Raw genomic sequence first — 21,145 nt, 5'->3', positions numbered from 1 at the left:
AGCTGAGCACATTGGAGGAGTACCCACTCTCTCTTCAGGTCACTTGCAGCTATACCTGTAAATTTTCAACAGCTGTATGGCTGATTGAAAGACCAGGGAAAAGAAGGGAAATTATATGAAAAATTCATGAGAAGGCCTCCAGAACACAGCATGGGTTTGAAATGTCAACATTCAAAATACCAACCAAACCAAGGCGAGACAGGAAACCAGAAGGCAGTGGAGAAAAACTCTCAAATGAGCTGATTCATGCCAAGATTGTGCAGGAAACCACTCAGCAGAGAAGCTGCTCAGCAGTCTACTCAAGTGAATACAGTGCAGTGCTCTGCTCCCATCTGCCCCCAGAGAAAAAGGAGGAGGATAAAGCACACAGGAAACTTCTGCACATTTGGAAATTCTTTACCAGCCATAGGAGCTAACATCCTGTTCAAGTCAGTAAAATGTTAAAGCTGCTGATGTTATTCTTCTCAAAGTGCTTTTTCACAGCAGAGAAAACAGAGACACTTGCAGCTAAGATTGCTAATTTCTTAGTCAGGATGTAAACCATCAACTTCCACTGTTAACTTGAATGCTTTTGGCCACTTCAGGTAAAGAGAAATACATCCCTAGAAACCAAAGCTGCACCCTTCAGCTGAGAAGGGTCTCACAGAGAAAGAGTCTGTTCCCTGCCCACTCCAGGATACCTTCTGGTCTCAGCTCCTGCATGTGAGTAGCCCCCAGTGTACCACACTTTGGGACATAAGTGCATTGCCTATAGGAAGTTTTGACTCTCCTCATCTATTTCAATGTCAGAAGAAATCAGCTTTTCTGATTTTTTTTTTTTCTCTTGCTCATACTCACATGTGCACTCTCCCCTGGCACCTTCACTAACACAAACTCCTGTTCTTACACTATTTTAAGTCAGAAATAAAGTAAGTCTTCATTATTACTGCATATTTCTAGGTCTACATCATGCATAGATCAGTACTTTATTACATACACTGTGTTTTGATACCACTTTATAATGCCATTGTGTTTAACAAACTCTGTGTGATCCTTCCTTGCCAGATTTGACTCACAAGGACTTGGCTCTGAAGTGAAGTCCATAAAATAGATGTAGTAGGCTTGTTGAAACAAATAACAAAACAGCCAAAGCTTTCCCCAGAGAAAGGCCAGCAGAAGACAAAGGTAGAAATATTTATGCAGTCACTCAGGGGCATTGGAAATGTGTTCTGAATAAACACTCATCTTCAGTATGCAAGTTCCATAGCCCTTGCTGTCTCCCAAAGATCAGGGAGAATGGAAATCAATGATGCTGCCTTGTTAGAAAACACAAATCAAAGCATCAGTGACTTTGTAAAATCCCTTCTGTCACTTTGACCTTCTGGTGCCAGGCAGCTCCACAGATTCATTACCATTCATTGTAATGTCTAAAGAAAAAATCAGCAGCACAAGTGTTTGAGAGTAACACCAGCAGCAGGAATTGGAAAAACCCTGGGAAGCAGAATACAACAAAAAGAAATAACACCTTGAAAGGATTCTCACTCTGCCTTGAGGAGTCCTCTCTTCCAACACATACAAGTAAATTCTGCTCTTGTCCAGCTTCACACCAGGTCCTTCCTCACCATCTGCTGCTTCCTGTCAGGAATCTGCTTCTCTCCTTGCCCAGCCAGTCATGTCAGGAGCTACTGCTACACCTGCACCCTCTCCAGGGACACCAACAGGGGTAAACACCATAGATATGGTGGGCAACACCAGCCCAGCCCTCTCTTTCAGAGAATCTCTTGTCAGAAAGAAGTGGGATGGGGGGTAGTACTAACCTGAGTCTCCAAGCTGGTGTAGGGACTAGGAGGTTCAATCTACAAAGAGAGCAGATAGAAACAGCCATTACTCTGGAATAGTGGAAAAGAAAGTGTTCTGAGCTGTTATTGGTCTAAAGTAGTGAAAGCAGGAACAAACACACCCGCTTGAACAAGGATGGCAGGACGATTTTTTCTAAGATTTACCATTTTTCCAGAAATCTGGAAATCACACAGAGCTTACAGAATCTCTGTGATGTTTGGATGAGGAAAAAAAGTTGCAGTAACAGGAGTATACAGGCCCCTCACATCTTTGATTTGAAACTCTTTTACAATTCTTAGATTACAGCTGACTGGTTTTAGATCAGACTAATATTTGATTTGGGCTCCTATAATTTCAAGGCATTAAGACCTTTTCATTAAGTTGATGGTGAAAGGGTTGGCCACATCCTTGGCAAAACTTTTCTTCTCAACAGCTGCAGTTAGCTGTGGTTATTTTGTTTTCAATTACATTTCTTCCTAATGAATGCTTCTCTCCAGTTCTGCACATTATAATGCAAGTGCATTGTACTTTTTCTGCAGTCTGGCATCTTCCTTGGTGTCAAAATATGAACCCTTAGCTTAGCTTGGCCAGAGAATTCAAACCTCATTAAAGAACTTCTAAACACAAAAGCACAAAATCGTCTATTTAGCCTGTTAATTAAAAGGTTAGCAAGAGATAACATCCCTGTAGGAAACTTCATCATTAGTGTTCTGGGATTAGCACTCAAGCAAAATCTTTAAAAGCACATCTTTTAAAGTATAGTGAACATTTAAAACCTCAGTCCTGCTGGTCCAGGTATTACTCTGCAAGGTCTTGCTCTCCACATCCTGTTTAATTGGAAAGCCTAACAGAGTGGAACCAGGTCAACGGTGCTCTCTCTTAAATCCATCACATCTGTCTCAATTAGACACTTTTAGTTTAGAAGATTCTTGTCTATCAGATTATTGGGCTCCTGAGACTAATTTTGAGTTTTGAGCCATTGTAATTCTCACTTTGGCTAAATCACAGAACAGAATGAAAAAAAAAAAGTGAGCTTCCTCCAAGAAACTATATATTCCTTTTACTTTTAATTACACCTATAAAGCAGCTTTTGTTTTAACAATCACCATAAATATACTAAAGAAGAAACAGGCTATCAACCCAGGAAAAAATGGTTAAGGAGGAAATTGGCCTTGAAAGCCTTGACACACCTTTCCTCCACTCAGCAAGTCATGGGTCAGATAGCACAGTGTGCACAGGTGAAAAAGCCTATGACTACCTCTGTCACACTGCTAACTTAGGCTGATGAAAGGTTACATTTAACACCAGAGCACCACTATGACACAGATGTAGTAGATGTTACCTGACAACTGGCCAAATGACACCAAGACTGGAAGGGAACTGAGAAACCTCAATGAAATCCAAATATCATGTCATCATCTAAGCTAGAGGAGGAAAAAAATCATCTGAAGATGAGAGATGAGGTGAGAGGACTCTTGTCCTTGGACTGCCTTACTCTAAAACAAATGATGGCAACACTCACAGCATTTCTCATGTAGACTTAGCTGGGATAAACTCATCCATTTTGCAGCTGGACTCTAAAGCAACGCTAGTTTGGTCACAGCATTGTCCCCCATTGTCCCACTCACATTTATATCTTAGCAGGAGGATCACAACACTAGCAGGTGTGTGGGGCAGATAGAATACAAAGTGTGTTTAAAGACAAAAAGCAAAGTACTGCTGTAACAAAGAACAGCTCAGCTGCACAGGCTCCCCTTTGGGAGATCATCTGGATTTTCTCAGTCGGTGCCAATTTGACTATAGACAAAAGCTTTTTCAACATGTGCTGTTCACTTCCAAATGACAGTACTTCCGTAAGAGGAAGCAGCTACTGTAGGTATAAAACATCCTGGAAAGATCAGGGGATTCCTGTAATAGATAAGGCTTCAGACTACTTAAAAGCTAGACAAACTCAGTCCAATATTTCCTGAATAGAATGGATTTCTTATGTTAATTACTAATTTCCAAAGCTTCCTGGACCAATGAAAGCTGTAAATATAAACCAGGTTTTGAATGGTATTATTTCACCATGCATCAGCGTGGCCCTGTGATCTACAGTTTTTCCTGTTTATTTCCCCTTCATTTTGGCTGTGGTGTGTTCACTTGTCCCCATTGTGCAGCACTGCAAGGGGGACTGTTTTGCCCCATCATTAGAACATACAACACTCAAATCTCACAAATTATTTGAGAAAATAACAAAGCTTGGCTTTTATGGGTTAAGAGTGAACAATCCAGGTTAGCTCCTTCCCCACTCACACTTTTTTGCACAATTGCTACAGACAGTGATAGGGAAAACCCCAAACCTTCCTCCCAACTGCAGTTCACACAGAAGAACATTGCTGCCTCTCAGCAGTGCAGTGCCTGTGACACAGAGATGTGGCTGGGCTGTCTCTGGATGCCACCTCTGCCTTGCACAGAGGTGTTTTCTTTCACCCTGTTCCCAGCTGCCCACTCTACTCTCCTGTTTCTCTCGTGCAGTTACAGGTACCACACTCAGGACAGCTCTTGGAGCCCACCTGAGAGTCCCTAAAACACAACTGCAGAGAATACATCCCAACTCTCCTCTTCAAGCAAGGAAATAAGAAAGCTGAGGAGGGCGAAGAAGGTGGGAGGCCACAAATACAGTCAAATTTGATTCAACAGCAAAAAATAGTTTTAAAATTCAAGCTTAAAGTTAGAAAGACTTTCACTCTTACTGCAGGAAAAGGCATGTTCTTAAAATCACCTGCCTATCACTAATGCCAAATAAATGTCGTATTTTGACAGCCACAGCTATCCTCCAGCTCCTGTGCATGGCCTGATGCATGGTTATGGATGACAATGTGCACAGGAATTGCCCACATGTGAGGGATGAGGCTACAGACTTTTTTGTTAAAGGTACAACCTCTCCTCTGTGCTTTGTCCAACCTGCCTGCCACAATTGATTATTAGCTGCTACCTAAAGGTAAGAGAAAATTATCACACAGAAACACTCAGCAAAACCAGCAGAATTACTGGCACCATTCCAAGCAAAGTTTTGGTTGGTCTGTGTATGTTCCACTTTAATTCTAGCAGGTTTCAGCAGCCTGACACAGAACCACAAGAGTTGTGATAACTAAACCCCAGGGATGTCAGCAATCATCACATCTGAAATTTCAGACTGCCATTTTTCAAGTGCTATGAATCATTAATCTCCAGTGTTTGTGATCAAATGAAATCTGTAGTGGGATTGGAGTGTAAACACTACGACAGTGCTGTATAAACAGCCTGACACATTGATCACCTTTAAGGACTGATCAGGGTAAGATTCTGTTTACTATTGAAAGGTGACACTGAGAACAGCAACTCTGCTCTGGGGTTTGGCCACTGTGTTTTTCATAATGGGTTAATGTCTCACTCCCATAAAGGAAATAGACATGTTTTCAAATAGTTTCCAACCAACAGAATATTCAGCTAGAAGTGACATTTCACATGTCCTCTCCAATCTGCTGTCTGCAAGGCAGGACCAGGTTACAGCAGCTCCCTGTGTGGGCAGGGCTGGTTTTACAATTTACAGCTATCCCAGGGCACTGTCATTTCATCTCTTCTGCTGACTCATTTTGTGACCCAGAGGAGGTTTGTTAGCCTGCCAGCCTGTGGTTTTTATCCTACAGTTGAATGTGGCTCAAAACCTTTGTATATTCACAGAAACCCAAAGTAAAACAAACAACAGGATTTGGAGGAACTGCCTTTCCCCACATTTCTGTCACCTCTCCACTAGAGAGGGGGAACACAAGTCAGGTACCCTCCCACACGTCTGAGGGATGGTGGTGACACGAGTGCCCTGGAGCAGCAGCCAGGGCACCAACACACAGAGCTTCCCTGCAGACACGTCCCTACAGCAAAACCCAGCCTCAAATGACAGGAAGAGTTCAGTAACCTTAATTGTAACCCTTAGCTGCAAGTCACATTAACAGCTGCCTCTGCACACCAGTTATCTCACACTGACCTATCTGGGGAGCAGATATCTGCTTCCCAGCAGCACCAGTCCTGCCAGCCGGGGCAGGAGCTGCTGGGCAAGCTACAGGAAATTCTGAAGTCACCCAGAAAATGTTCTTGCAGGTCTGACTTTCATCACATCACCCACCAGCAGAAGCTGCACTGAGGTCTGCAAAGAGTGGGCATTTCCAGGGCAGTGACAAGATGACCCCAGACAGAGGTGCTGGGCGGCCCTGCAGCTCCTGTGAGCTCTCAGACCACCAAAGCATGCTCCAAACCACCAAGCTGCCACCAGTGCCCTCACTGCCAGCCCCCTCACTGGTGCACAGCTTAACCAGCTCACTCTTCAGTAACAATGTGAGCCCACGTGGCCTCTGCCAGCCCTTAATTTTGACAAATTAACTGCTTGTGTGGCCAAATTGCAGAAGTGATCCTAACCAAACACAAACCGCTGGGTGAAAACATATTTACTCAAGATCATTTTCTCAACTAGTTTGCTGAGAAGCTGCACAGAATGGGGAGGAGGGCATCTTAAGCCAGGACAGCCACCAAAATTGAAGATGCAGACTTTCATGATCAGCTCCATAAAGGTACTGTCTTGGGCAACACCCCTAAGTATACAACACAGGCTCTAGACAATCAAAACACTCCCTCACATACAGGACCACCCCCACCACTGCTCCTCCCCTGCCTATCCCAGCTTTGGATATTTCACCACCAGAAACGACTGCAGTCTTTAACAGCTGATAGCTTTGGTACAAACTGTTGTAATCCTTGCCTAGTAAAATAAATTTGTATAGCTCCTTCAAAGCCAAAAATCTGAGGGACTGTGTCTTCTCCCAAATGAACAATCCCATGCTTATCCAGCAATGGAAGAGCAAATCAGTTAAATCTAAGACCTGCTAGTTCCTTGTTTTCAGTAAAGATAAAACTGTTCTCTTGTCTGCAGGAGTTGTACAGAAGACTATAATCATTTACAGAACCTAAACCACAGCAACACCTACTATTCCTTAGCTTGAAATAACAGTCAGTGCCCAGAAATAGCCCAGAACTCCCTAATACTTCCATAAAAAACATTACCCAAAATAAATCCATACCATCTTACTGAACATTTAAGCAATACACTGAACCTTCTGTCTATTACAGTTCCACTTACAAATGAAGCTGGAATTATTCCTATCTTTGGTGTCATTTACCACCTGAAAAGTATCTGCAGCAGCCAGCTCAGCACAGATCTGTGAACATAGCCAGGGCCAGCGACTGCAGCACACTGATAGCAGCAGGGAGCTTTCCCAGATGTCTGTAAAATATGTCTGGCCACAGAGATGCTGCTGCCCAAGTGCTGCTTTGACATTTTGAATATGTCAGCTCCCCAGGCCAGACATGCTGTCTCACAGGTACGAGCGACAGACAGTTAATGTTTTAACTTATTAACTCCAGGCACACTTATCTTTCAGCCCTGACACCTCAATACAGCACAGCTGCTCCAACACCACTTTCCAAATCTGTGCTTAAGAATGATACATCTGACCAACTCACAGCAAGGGTCAACTGTCCTGCTTTCCTTAATAATTTATTAAGAGCTGGCAGGAGCCATGCCTTCGCTGCGCTGTTCAGTTGTTCTAACAAACTGCACAGTCGGTTTCAGGTGGCAAACGAATTTCAGCATAAAATGCAAATGTGTAAAAACACAAGGAGTACTACTCTAATGGATCAATAGAACTGGGTTGCTTAGAGATGGCAAAGTGTACCGGATGCTGCTGACAAAGATCTCTTCCCCCCATGGCCCAGCTCATCTCACAGCCCCACACACCCTCACTGCTGTGAACCACAGTTTCATGCCCACTTCCTCAGCGGATGCTGCTATGGAAGCCTCCAAGAGGGCACCCCAGTAGGTACAGCCTGGCTATGATTTTGAGTCTAATTACACTCATGGGTGTGGGTTATTTGTAGTTCTAGTGATAGAAAAAAAAAATTAAAGTGACACATATCCTTATGCAACATTTTAATAGAGCTGGAGGAGTCTATATTTATAGAGTAACCAAGTGTCTTAAACAGCCAGATAAAAAAGCACATGGAAGAAGATGCTAATTCACTTAAGAGTATAATCATTGCATTTATAGGGAAAAAATGTCCTGTCTGACAACCACTCCAGTTATCATCTGTTATGAGAACAATCTGCCTGAATATTTTCTAACAGAGGACACGATGTAAAAAAACAGCAGGAAGGCTCTGACCAAATTCATGATCAGGCTCATTTGAAATTTCCAGACAAGTAAATTACCAGAAGGAAATTAAAGCCTGTACACAGTAAGGAACATGTTTCAAAGTTACAGGAGCAGCTGAAGAGAACAGGGCAGGGCCAGTTTCAAAGCTGAGGTGGGCACTGCTAGGCTGTGAACAGAAATCAGCCAGTCAGCACAAGGGCTGTATGCTGCACTTGGAGCTATCACAGGTAATTGAGCTGGAAATCCACATCAAAGCACTTGGAAAACAGAGAGACACGGTGGTGGGCCAGCTTAAGTGGTGTTGGCATAACCCCAATAACAACAACAACAAAAAGCAAGCACATTTTCACCAGATTTTGCACGGCACACAGAAAAAGGCACCCGTGCAGTCCCTGCTCTCAAAGCAGAGCCACGCTGGGGAGTCATCAAATGGTGCTGTGAGCAGCAGCCCCAGGTCTGCACCCTCCTGAAGCCTTCTGCAACCACCCAGGGCCCTCCAGAGAGGGGCACAGCCTGGCACAGAGCTGGGGTCACGCCCTGAGCCTTTCCATCCTGCTATTCTCATGAGAAAGATCTTGCAAAAGAATAAACTGAGGATACCAAGAGGCTAGGAACACAGCCCTGAGTCTTTCCAGAGGGAATGGGAAAAGACAAGGGAGAGCTTTTTTAGCTGTAAGAATATCCAACTAAAAAATCTTGAAGGTAACAGAACAAGAAGCAGCCTATATAGCTTCATACAGAAAAAAGTCTGCCAGACAAATTTAATTGCTTTATTTGTTCTTTGATAGAGTTACAGAGAGAGTGGATTAAAGGAACAGAGCAGAGGTCATATTTTCTGGATTTTCAGGACAGCATCTGTGTCTCACTAAATCCTAATTGAAAAATTAATTCAAAAAGACTTGGGAAGGGGCGAGCACAGCACTGGAATTGAGAACTGGCTGCAGGACTGTAAACAAATTATAATGATAAATGGCACTGTATTGAGCTGAGGGGAGGTCATATTGAACAAACTCATTAATGACCTGGAATGAGGATTAAAGAGCACAAAAAAAAAAATAAAAAATCTGATGGTTGCATTAAAGCTCGATTGTGTCTGAGGGGTGCAAGGCTGCCCTAAGGTGAAGAGGACACGTCCAGCATCAGGATCTTGCTCGCAGACCCTTGGCAGGCAGGTTTGGCACACTCCAGCCACAGCTGCCTGTCATCCATCGCCCTCGTCCTGACCACACAGCTCTGCACATCTCCTTCCCCCTGGCCACCCTGCAGAACAGAACTTTGTGCTGCCCAAGAGCCAAACCAGACGTGTGGCAGCAACGCAGCTCTTGGCACGTGCCAGGAATGCAGGAGTGCGCTGACAGGAGGAAGGCTGAGACCTCCCATTCAAGCACAGCCAGGAAAAGAAAATTCCACCACTAAAAATAACACAAATGCCTTAAATCCCACCAAGCTGTGTTTTTGTGATCTCCCTGATACAGCTTAAAAAATTGTGGGGTTATGGATTAAAGTCCCTGATAAATCCATTTAGGACCAGACACTTCCTCTGCATGAACTTACTACATTCCAGTCTTTATGACAGGGGAGGAGAAAAGAAACAAACAAACAGAAAACTCTGAACCCAAAACAGATATACCAAAAAAATCCTGACCAAACAAACAACTCTTTTTAAAAAATTTGAATGAAGTTTTAAACAACAGAATTTGGAAACACTGATCTTTAAATGATTAAATAGGTAATTTACTTTTTTAAAGTACAGCTGCTGATTTTCAGCTTTGGAAGTACTGAGGGCTTAGCACTAGACTTTAAGTTTTATCAGTAAGCCACAGGAAAAAATAAAGAATATGCAGGTAGAACAGCAATTTTGGCTCCCTTATGCAGTTTTCATGCCAAAACTAAAACATATTTTTCCCAAATAACAGGACCTATCCATCATTTTTATTATCAGCCTGGATGCAGATCCAAGTTTCATCACTTGGTAAGTTAGAAAAACTCTCATTAGCATCTGTGTGTGTAGGGAGCCCATAAGAACACCTCATTAACTCATTAAAGAGGATTCTCACAGAGATTAGCTTTGTCAATCCTTCATTTAGTTACCAATCCATTCATGTGATGCTATTAAGCCCCTCATAAACAGCCAAGTACTTAGTAATACACTGCAGGAGCTCAGGTTTGAACCCTATACTGGTGCACACTGCTACTGTATTTGTGCTGCACCACTATGAAAATCACTGCAGCCCCAAAGGATTGTTTATTTCCAACTGTTGAGCTGGAGCCAACATGTTGTACTAAGATGGGACCCAGTAACAGTGCCCAAACCCATCATTTCAAACTGTTCTTAAACAAACCTTGCTCCACATCACACATTTGATGACATGATGAGAAACATGCACAGGCATAAGAAAGGGTTACAGTAATACAGTGCAAAGCAACTGCTGCTCTTCGCCTGAAAGGGGAAGCAGTCAGTGAGGAACCTTTCATCTCCATCCTTAATTTCAGGTTTTTCTTCTTTTCTTTCCCTCTAACCCCTCTCTTGTGCATCACTGCTGTCACACCATCTGCATTCTGTTTTCAATAAGCCACCTCTGCATAAACAGTACATCTGCCTCTGCCAGGAGAGGCTCCCTCTCTCTTCTGGAACAGGCTTCCAGCACTGCTTTGGCTCACTACAGTCACAATGATGACAGAGAGGCAAAATCTGCCACTTCCACATATCAGACAGGTATTGTGTGTTGGTAAACAGCAATTGTCATCCAGATGGCCCTACAGCAGCTCCATTTTGCACTGGCCTTCAGATGCCACGGTGACAATTGCTCATGTAAGAACATGAACATGAGTCCTTTGATCCCTGCCAAAGCATCTCCACTCCCTGCACTGCACTCAGTGCTGCTTCACAGGGGGAGGTGTAAGGGGATTTCAGCCCATCGAAATTCATAACTTTCATACAGATGCACAATTTTATTTTCAAGCTGAATAATTCAAACAACTTTAATTCATTCCCATCTGCTTAAATAAAACAGATTTGTAAGATCCTAATTAGCTTGTATGTCCATAGTACGCTTTTTACCAAGAGCATTGGGTTGGTTTTGGCTGTGGCTGTGCATAAAAGCCCCCAACTCCTTACTGCAACTCACTTAGTATTATCTCACAAACATTCAGCTCAGACCTAGCAACTGCTCTGTCCCATCCAATCCACTTTGGAAAACATCAAACAATCTCTGTTACTGGAGGATAACCATGGCAGCTTGCAGGATGTGCAGGGGAGGGCCAGCTGCCTGGGACTGAAGCTGTGTGCTAAGTGGCTTCCCAGATTTCAGGAACTCAGACAAAAGATGCTATTAATGGCACTTCGGGCTGGAGGGGGGAAATCCTTGAATGTAAAGTTTCAAGTCATTGCACATTAACGAAGAGGAGTAAACAACAAGAAAAACTTGGCCACAGTAAAGGATTTTGTGAAGGGAACTCCACAGCTTGATAGTATCACAAGCACCCTAGGAATCTGGAGAATGAGATGGGAGGAACTGTGGGGACACTGAAGTTAAAAACTGCAAACTGCATGGTTCATTTTCCTGTAATTCCTTTTATTCATTGCTATAATCAACTTGACATGCAAAGCTGTTCCCAATTTACTGACAGCTTTTCAGCTGACATCTAGTTCTCAAGGTATTTTTTTTTTTAAACTTAAATAGCTAATTATTCATCGCCTTAAACCAGGATATATAACAATGTCAGGAAATCATCTGTTCAAGTTATATCAAAAAGCCTTTGGGGATTAGTTCATCTCTTTTGTATGCTGCAGAAAACACTCACTTGTAAACAATTAAATCATCATTTGAAATCTGTCTACACTTTTAGCATCTCTGAATGTAGCATAAAAAACTATAAACGAGTACCACATTGTTGCATCTAGAACCCAGGGCTGAAAGGTTTTCCTCCATAGTATCTTATTTGGTAGAGGCTGAGGGCTTAATACAGGCTCTAAATAAAAAACATCTACATAAATGCAACAGCTGCTTAAGGAGACCAGAGTTACACTATTCTCAGGTTATGCTGAGAGGAGAAGACATGCCACGAGGATATCAACACATTTTGGCCCAGAGGCACTTGACCTCCATGTAACAGAGTCATGGCTGATAGAAAAAAAAAGCATCTGAATTTAGCCATAAAGGTTCAGCCTTTGGCCTGAATCTACAGTAATCACACCTCAGAGTACCCTGCAAAGTTACTGCATAACACACATTAGAAGAGACTGAGGAACATCACTGGAGCAGAAGCATTTAAAACTGGTTTTAGATTCCTTTTTGAAAGTAGTCTGTTTCTTTTTGGTCTCCTACTGACTCCTTGACTGCATTTTAATGGCTGTAGCTTTGTGGAATATAAATGTAAGCAGAACATTCCATAGGAAGAAGCTCCTTTATAAGTTGTCTTGGGCTGAGCACTGCAGCTGAATGCCTGGACAGAGCTTGTTTGCACATCTCTTTACAGCTGTGCAGATGCAGCCTGAGAGCTTCCATCACCACCTCTGAAAGACAGCAGTAGCATTCCACTACCCACACTGCTCCTTAGTGCTGAAAATTTGCTTGGGCAAATATATCTTTTACCAATACACTGGTCACTCGAGGTTTTCATTACAGAGTTATCCCTGTGCTCAAGAATTCAACTCTATTCTACTTCTCTGAATAAAAAACCTGTAAAAGTATTGAGATGAAAGGGAAACTTGTTACTGCTTCACTAATTGTGTGATTTCGTGGCTGTAGCACCTTGATAAATGTTTTGGCTAATTCATTTGAATCACTTTTTATGATATAATTGCTGACCCAGTCAAGAGAACAAAACAAAACAAATTATCTTCCTCATTGAATGAAAGCCAAGTAGGTCCTTGTGAAACTACAACTTCCTTTCAGATAGTGGAAGAAAACACACAGCATTATAAGAGCACACAGACAGAGGGGATGCAGCCAGCACATGGCTGTTTGAGAGAGGAACTCCTCCATGGCCAGGACATCGCTGAGATGGGATCATGGAGCACAGAGCCCTCACCTCTCTGGCACTCAGGGTGCCCTTGGCCACAGAAACGGGCCATGGGCACTTTATCCCAGTAACTCAATGCCCAGATATGGGACAGTCAGTTACTGTGGTGGAAACTAAAAATATGACAAGACAGGAATGACTTTTACAGATTTCAAGGGTGCTTCCCAACATTGTGTCCTCAGTTGGACAGAAAAATTCACCTAGAACTGAAGGCAGAAGGGTTGAAGCCAGTCCATCCTGAATGCCCAGAAGAGAGGTTTGGGTTTGTTGTTTGTTTCTTTATGACTGTTTGTAGGTTTTGTTTGTTTGCTTATTTGATTTTTAACTAAAACTGAGGAGTACACCAGTTTCTGACATGGAAACTTCCAGTAAATCAAAATGGAAACTAAACTAGTGAGAAGCTGTAGGCAGGTTCTCACCCAAGCATAAGGAAAAGTTTTCTATTTGCTGGAACAAACCAGAACTTCTGAGAAGAGTGCAGACTGATCTTCCAGGCTTAGTAAAAATATATATAATTAAAAGAATATGCTACATGCACAACATCTCTTTTCTTGAAGATACCATCACTGATCTAAAGCATAAATAAACACTGTTGCTCTGTCAGAGGCAGATAATTTACTGAACATCACATTGCTAATGGCAATATTATACAGGACACAAGTGTTTCAGACAAAAAAAATAAAAACCTGAGGAAGGTATTTCTCATTCTAACAATTCTGCAACTGACAGGTGACTGCTGGGCTGCAGATAGGAAATTCAGTTTTATCTAAGAGGAAACATACCTCAGCTCATTCTTTTGGTCGTTTCCGAGAGCAACAGTTCCTTTAAGTAAAGTCAATGAATATCAAACACTTCTCAAACTATAAATAACAAGATTCTGTATTTGAAAAATAATGTAAGTTTTCAACATTATCCCCCTTCTAGAGTAATTATATTTTTAGAGAGGTAAAAAGTTTTAACATACAAAATTTCCACAGCAAAATCTGTCAATGTAATTAACAGTGTTCAGTTCTTTCTAAGGAAATGGCTTTATTTTTTTTAAAACAGACTACTAATTAACCTTTAAAAGAAGACCTTTAGTTTATTGGTATTATTTTGATGGAAACTGAAAATTTCAGGGGAAATAAACCATAAATCTACTTGAATATGAGATAACACTGCTCCTCCCCTGTCATGCATATATGTTTGAGCTGACACTGCTCATGCCTATAACATGATACAGAAACATACCATATCTGTATCACATCAGAATTTGACTTTGGGGATGCTTTTAATTTGAATTTAAAAAGAGCAAGTCACCACAACTGACTTTGGAAAGGGCATAAGGGGTAGGTTTGTAAAGAAAGAATCATCAAAATAGCCATCACTGGCTTTTTAAACAGATGTCTTTGAAAGCAACCAAACACATCCTCTCCATCCATTCCTTAATGGCCAGGAAAAAGCCTGTCCCCCTGAAACAGAGCTTTCTCAGTAAGCAAGAACTGTTCTAAGCAGAAACTTAATTAATGCACAGCCCTTCTGATCTGTTTTAATGGACTGAAGGTTAAGGAACTTCATGACCTTCTTCAACATGTGCTAATCGAGATATTTAAATAGTAATGGATGGGCCTTATCCTCAAATTCTGCTAAAAAAGACAGCTCATTTCCGAAAAAGGAAGCAAGGAAATGAGCCTCTGAATTTTTGATTGCTAGCTGAGGAAGAGCAATACACAAAGCCCTAAAAAGGAGGAGCTACAATGCTGAAGTGAGACGACTCAGAGTACTGCAATGAAGAGTTAAAACCTGCAGACAGCCCTCAGGAGGACAGGAGCAGAGGCCAGGGTGGTCTGGCTCACACCAGTCCTGGCCAGGATTTTCTGGAAGTTATGAAAGATCCAGAGGAGGAGATGAAATACCATAAAGTAAGGTTTGAAACATGTAATTAATAAGTACTTCACTGCAGCAGAAAGGAAGCATTACTCTTCATGAACACTGGGATTCATTCATGCAAACACTGATGTGCTCAGCACTACCCCAAAATGCCAAAATGCCTTTTTACCATTAAGAGGTTTTAATCCTTTACCCTGTTTATATTCACAGATATGGAAGTCTCTATTTCAGAGCATTACTCTGTAGTAAGTGACCATTAAAGATGTTCACACTCTTCCCACCAGGAGATACATTGCAACACTTTTTGACCAATGATCTCATAAAGACGGACTTTGACATGGACTGGATTATTTTCCTTCCTATTCTGCATCACAATGGCTGTGAAAACCTCTCTGAACTTACCAGAGTAAGTCCTTTATGCCTTCAATTACTTAAGGCTGTAGGTTTTAGGTTTTAGCCTGAATTTCTCATAAAAAATTAAAAATTAAATTTTAAGAGAGACCTCTACATTCAGTAACATGAGCTGATCACCTACTCAGGAGCCAAAAAAGTGTATTTTTAAAAATGCTTAACACTTTATAAATCTATTTAACTACTCAGTAACTTTGCTTTTTTGTATTAATTTTTCCAAAATCCACTTTCTTACTGCATGGGATGTAAGAGCAATTAGAATGCTCTTTCCTTTCACATGTACATCTTGGGAAGAAAACAATGCCATATAAATCAGACTTTTACTGAACAGGGAGATTATTATATCACTTTACACCAATCTACTACAAACTAATTCCTTCCAATTTAAAGCCAAGTGTGCCAGCTGATGGTGTCTAAGGAAAAGAAAAAGTATCAGGCAATGAATAAACTCTAATGGCAATTCAAGAACAGGTCTTGAAGGCAAATCCTTCCGTCCTGCACAATCAGTCCTTGTTAATGGCAAGACACAGAGCTCTGAGGATGGAAACACTCGCTGTGCTGGCATCCGATAACATTGGCACCAAGGCTCTAACTTTGTTATTTCCCTGAGGAGCAGCAATTTTCTCTGTGCAGCAGCGAGGCAGTGTGTCTTTCCAAGGGTGCCAAGTTTTCCCCTTTGGAGAAGGAAGGCCAGCGAGCGTGGCTGCCAGCAGGCACCCGGAGCTCCGGCAGCGTCCCAGGGACGCAGGGCACAGGCTGGGCTCCCTGCCAGGCTGCCCTCACCTGCCACACCAGGGGACACTTAACACCTGGGATTATTACAGAGGGAGGCGGCCAAATTAAACAAATAATGATTATGAGGTTTTAAAAGAAGTTATGAATGTAATGGGGCCTTGCTTTTCTTCTCCTTGGACAAAAAAAAAAAAAAAATCACTTGACTGAATCCCAAAGAAAGTCGGGACTGACTCCTGAAATTAGCAGTTACCTACCCAAGAGAGCCAACCCTCAAAATACAGGGCAAACCTGAGACACCAGCTGAACATCTGCCACACTGTCTCGGTTTGCACACCGTTTTGTCTGTAGCTCTTGCAAAATACTAGCCAAAATTTGTATCTTTTCACTGCATGAAACAATATTTGCTTTTCAATTTTTAGGAGACCACCAACGGTTTTAGTGTAACCATAATATTTTGAATAGTATTTTCCAAGTTCTTTGTAATGGACACACAGACACAAACAGTCAACCCCACTGAAATTCACAGTATGAAACAGATGCATGTATAAGGTATTTAAACTTTTCTGACCTGACATCAGACACTTCTTAAATTCCATGCAGATAATGGATTGATAATAGCACCCACAGCTCAAAGCTCTGGGCAATTTCTGTGTCAAGAACAAGTTTCAAAGAGCAGTGGAAGATAACGAGATGTTCGGGGCAGGAATGGAAACAATCTGCACTAATGCAGGAATGTGGGGAAGGAGAGCCATTCTGCACTACTCTGCTCCCAAAGGAACCAAAGGCAAGGCCAGTCTAGTCAGCAGACCAAGAGCTACCCCATCCTGCTTGGTCTGGTGCTTAAAAATATAAACAAGTGCAAAGCAAAACAGTGGTGTTAGGCAAGCAAGCTAATTTACAAGTCTTTTTTACTGTCAGGTGTGAATATCAGTATGAGAAGTCTGAAGTGTGCCATCACAGAGTGTTCTGAAAGTGATAAAAAGATCTCCAGCTAAAAAGAAGCAAAGCCTTCCTACACCTTAATATGTAATGCAAAAGCTCTTTACTTTGCTTCATACAAAAATAACAGAGCTAAGTTGATCACTCACAGACATTTAACATGTTCTTATTCATATCCTCCCAACAACAGCCAGCAGCTGGTATCTACTGGTACCACTCGTCACAGATGACCTGGCACACCATGGCCACTTTAACCATGAAGCGAGCAAAAGTCATACAGATGGTCCTTAAAATAATCTATATACTGTCATTAAAAATTGTGGCCAAGAACAATTTGAATTGTGTAGCTTACAAAATCACAACAACAGCCTGCCCATGTATCAGTAAATAACAAGGATAAGCAACTTATTTATAACTTAAACCAACTTACACAAAGTGCTTAGCAGGAGAGGACTTGTTTGGGATTTCTGCAGGGTGTGTTTAAGTATTTCTGCCTGATGTGGCTTTTATGTCAGAGAGGTAACACAGCAGAACTCACTGAACTTAATTTATGCTCACTATGCAAACCACAGCCAGCTGTGAATTTAGTAAAATTCTTATTGCAACAACCATATCACTTCAAGCATGAAAGTCGTAGCTCCACTTTCAGGCTTAGTCAGCTGATTTAAAAAACAGGAGGGGAGGGTTAAGGTAACAGTGTTAATAGTGTTTAGGTGATCAAGTTGAAAACGTGAGGAACTGAGTAGCTCCTACAAAGCAGCCAGCACAATCTCCTGTGGAAGAGCCCAAGCCATGGACTGGGATGCCAGGCCTGGCAACCCAGAGAAACACAACTGGGTTCTGGTAAAGATGAATGATGCATGTACACACACTAAATGAACTGCTGACCTTGTTCAAACTCTTGGACACACCCTTCCATCACCATTTCAGAGCTATCCAGCAGCTCCAGTTTTCCATTCACTTGGCTGTGAGGTTTTAAAAACTGCTGAGACTACCTGCAGTGGCTAAAGGTAGCGCTGTCTGTGGATAACGTGGAGAGAGAGATGTCTTCCTTGATGAAAAGAAAACATGGATCCAGACAAACGAGGGCAGATTCAGGCAGCCAAGAGATGAGTCTTGATTTCTTATTGTAGATCTGCCACCAACCATTTGTGAGAATGGGAACCTTTCGTTTCCTCATCAGATGTGGCAGCATATTTGTACACATTTACAAGGCACTACACTTGTACTGAGGTCAAAGAAAATCAAGAATCTTTTTACCAGATCATCTTACAGATTTTCAACATTACTACTGAGTGGATTACTCTAACCTAATCCAATCTAAAACAATTTGATGGGAAAAAAGCCCTCAGATATTTCAAATTCATACTACAGCCCAACCTCAGCAAACTATCATGGGGATACCTCCTTTGCCTGAGGGCTCTCACCCTTTCAGAGTTCAAACTCTTACCACACAAACAGGTGGGACAGCATTTTAAAAAAGCCTACAACCCCATTTTCTGGTCAAATTGCAATCTGTAGTTTGCAACAGAGCGACTGAAATGAGAAATATTACTTTTGTGATAATATCTGCATTTATCTTCTTTTTCAAAATCATGTAATATGGCTTTACCCTGAAGAGATGACACCTGAAATGAATATAATTGTAACTCCTCATTGGCCTACTAAATCAAAACTGTAGGGAGATAAAAGTTAGCAATAAAAAATTAACTTAATTCCTACCTAAAGTTGGGTAGAAATTTCACTATATTGAGGTCAGTTTGCAGCAAGCCCTTGCTCTCTGCCTCAGTAAACTGCATCCTACTGAAACAATGTGGGAATGAGCCAAGCTCCAGCACTGCTGCCTCAGGAACCAGCCCCAGCTCTCTGCAGCTGATATCCACTTCAGGGGGCCTCCCCCTGTGCTCTCATTGCCTTCCTTGCCCCAGCTGGCCCCTATCCCAAACTCAAGCTACATAAATCAGGCATCCAGATCCCATGAACAGCAGCATTTCCTGAGTAAACACACAATAATTAGACTTTGTTGTTGTTGCTTAAATGCTGTGTTAGTAGAATGGAGCAATAAAACTTCTTGCAGGTAATGCTGGCAGGCTACTAAGTGAGAAATTGTATGTGAGAAACAAGACATGATGTAAGTAGGGAGCAATGGTGATGCCAGTGAAGGGAACTGTCCCACTGAAGGACACCCAGATGAGGTTTCCAAAAGGAGCCAACTTCACTCAAAACTAATGGCATCTGCATGCCTAAGTGCTAAACACTCTTCAAAATTACAGGTGTTAATAAATATTCAACTGGGACTTAACTAAAAAGTGGCAAATGCCCTCTGGATGGTGCCAGAGATCTGCACTCTATTGAATTTCTTGAAAATCATGGGCAGTTGTACCCATAATGGAGTGGGTTCCACATATGTACCCCAAAAATCCTAAAGCTCAGCTTGGGAGCAGTCTTCACTTTAAAATGATGTATCTTGACTGCCTAGCATCACATTTCAACAGAAAATCAATTGGAAACAACAGATGAGTGATAGAAAAAAAAAAATTAAAATACACTATTTGCTTCTCACATGTGATGTTGGTTCATCCTTGTCCATAAAAACATGTGAGCTGCTCCTAATTGTGTCTATGTAACCACTGACCTTTAAAAGAAAAAGTCACTTCATTTCACACTCATACTCCTGAAAAATGAAATAAAATAAATCTGTTCTGTCAACAGAGGACACGTCATCACAACAAGCAGATATATAATACCATAGGCATCAGCAGGAGCAAACTGTATTCAGCACTACACAAACTACACAGACTGAGCAATTATTTATGCAAGGCTGTGAGGTGCTGAATGTACACCATGGATGATGTTCTGAGCTGGCCAACTTCAGCCACTACAGGAATGTAAACCAGCCCTCAGCAAATCCCAACACACAGAGCAACCCTGCTCATGCTTACAGGAGCAGGAGACATTTCTACAGTACCCTGGCTGTGTTCAGCCCTGCTCTCACTGCAGCACACATCTGTACAACAATAACAACTTTCTTAAAACCATGTAGCCCAGTACAATGACATATGTTAAATATAGCCACGAGAGGGCTGGGAGCAGAAATCCATGAATAACTGTATTGATTGCAGTAAAGAAAACCTGGATGTATTTGGAGTGGAGATGTTTCCTGATGAAATTCTTTCCATTTGGTAAAAACATAGACATTGTCTTACACCTTTCCACACACTAAAACAGTAAAAAAACCCCAAACACTACGGTAAAGAGTTCAAGTATCCACTCAACTATTATTGTTGCAGACAGAGACTGAAAGCAGATCTTCCAGCACAAACTCTGATGCTTTGAAATTAACCATAATTCTTAATATCAAACAGAAGTTGGAAAAATTTAATTTAGTTCTGTGGAAATTTTAGATAAAATTTCTCAAATGTTTTCTATGTTTTCACTTTAGGAAATAAAGAATTTTCTCTAATGCCCACATTATCCCATGTATATAGTCATTACCAGGTACTGTATATTCAGACTATATTGTAAGTGATGGCATAGAACAAGATGACAACAATGCTAGGACGGTGGAGAGCAGTAGTGCCTCTTCTGGCCTCCAGTTAGTCAAAATCTTACACTGAGTTTTCACACATGAAAGTGCATTTTCCAATGTTAGCTGCTCTGTTAATAAGTAAATAAAAGCCAGATATTCTACACTGACTTTCCAATCTGTATGTGAAATTCCTCAAGACTCTGGCTGAGACACAGACTAAGGTTGATTTTACTGCCTCTGAAAATTCAGGCAGTTATTTTATGCAAGTATTACCACTTTCCAAAATTTGCTCTATTTGCCAACAAACGTTAGGAAACTTCCCCAGAGACAACTCTGCCCTCTGAAAGGCAGAAGCAGCACTTTTGAGCCTCATCTCTCGGGGGTCTGTGGCAGTAGCTTACCTGGCACGTTTTTATCCCTGAACACTCCAAACTGTGTGCGCTGCTGGTCCCAGTTTGGCCGTGACAGAAGATGACAGGAGAGAGCGCTGGGCTGGTTTGTGCCATCGTGGGCAGCCTGCAGCACTCAGAGCAAACAGGAACTGGCTCAGCCATGGCCTGGCCTCACACACAGGGTGCCCTGAGCACCCAGCAGA

The 21,145-nt window shown here is 41.9% G+C and overlaps 1 protein-coding gene across 1 annotated transcript in view; it reads right to left on the bottom strand.

Annotated features, from left to right (window-relative positions):
• Positions 1-21,056, bottom strand: part of XYLT1 (xylosyltransferase 1) — a 152,350-nt gene extending 131,294 nt beyond the window's left edge. The window contains exons 1-2 of the mRNA XM_015642387.2: positions 20,952-21,056; positions 1,797-1,835 (exon numbers count right to left, since the gene is read on the bottom strand). Coding sequence (XP_015497873.1) covers positions 1,797-1,835; positions 20,952-21,056 — 144 coding nt within the window. The remainder of the gene's footprint in view (positions 1-1,796; positions 1,836-20,951) is intronic.
• Positions 21,057-21,145: the final 89 nt, after the last annotated feature.

The sequence above is a fragment of the Parus major genome, chromosome 14 (assembly GCF_001522545.3).
Source record: "Parus major isolate Abel chromosome 14, Parus_major1.1, whole genome shotgun sequence".
Lineage (NCBI taxonomy): Eukaryota > Metazoa > Chordata > Aves > Passeriformes > Paridae > Parus > Parus major.
This window is presented reverse-complemented; position numbering and strand designations above follow the sequence as displayed.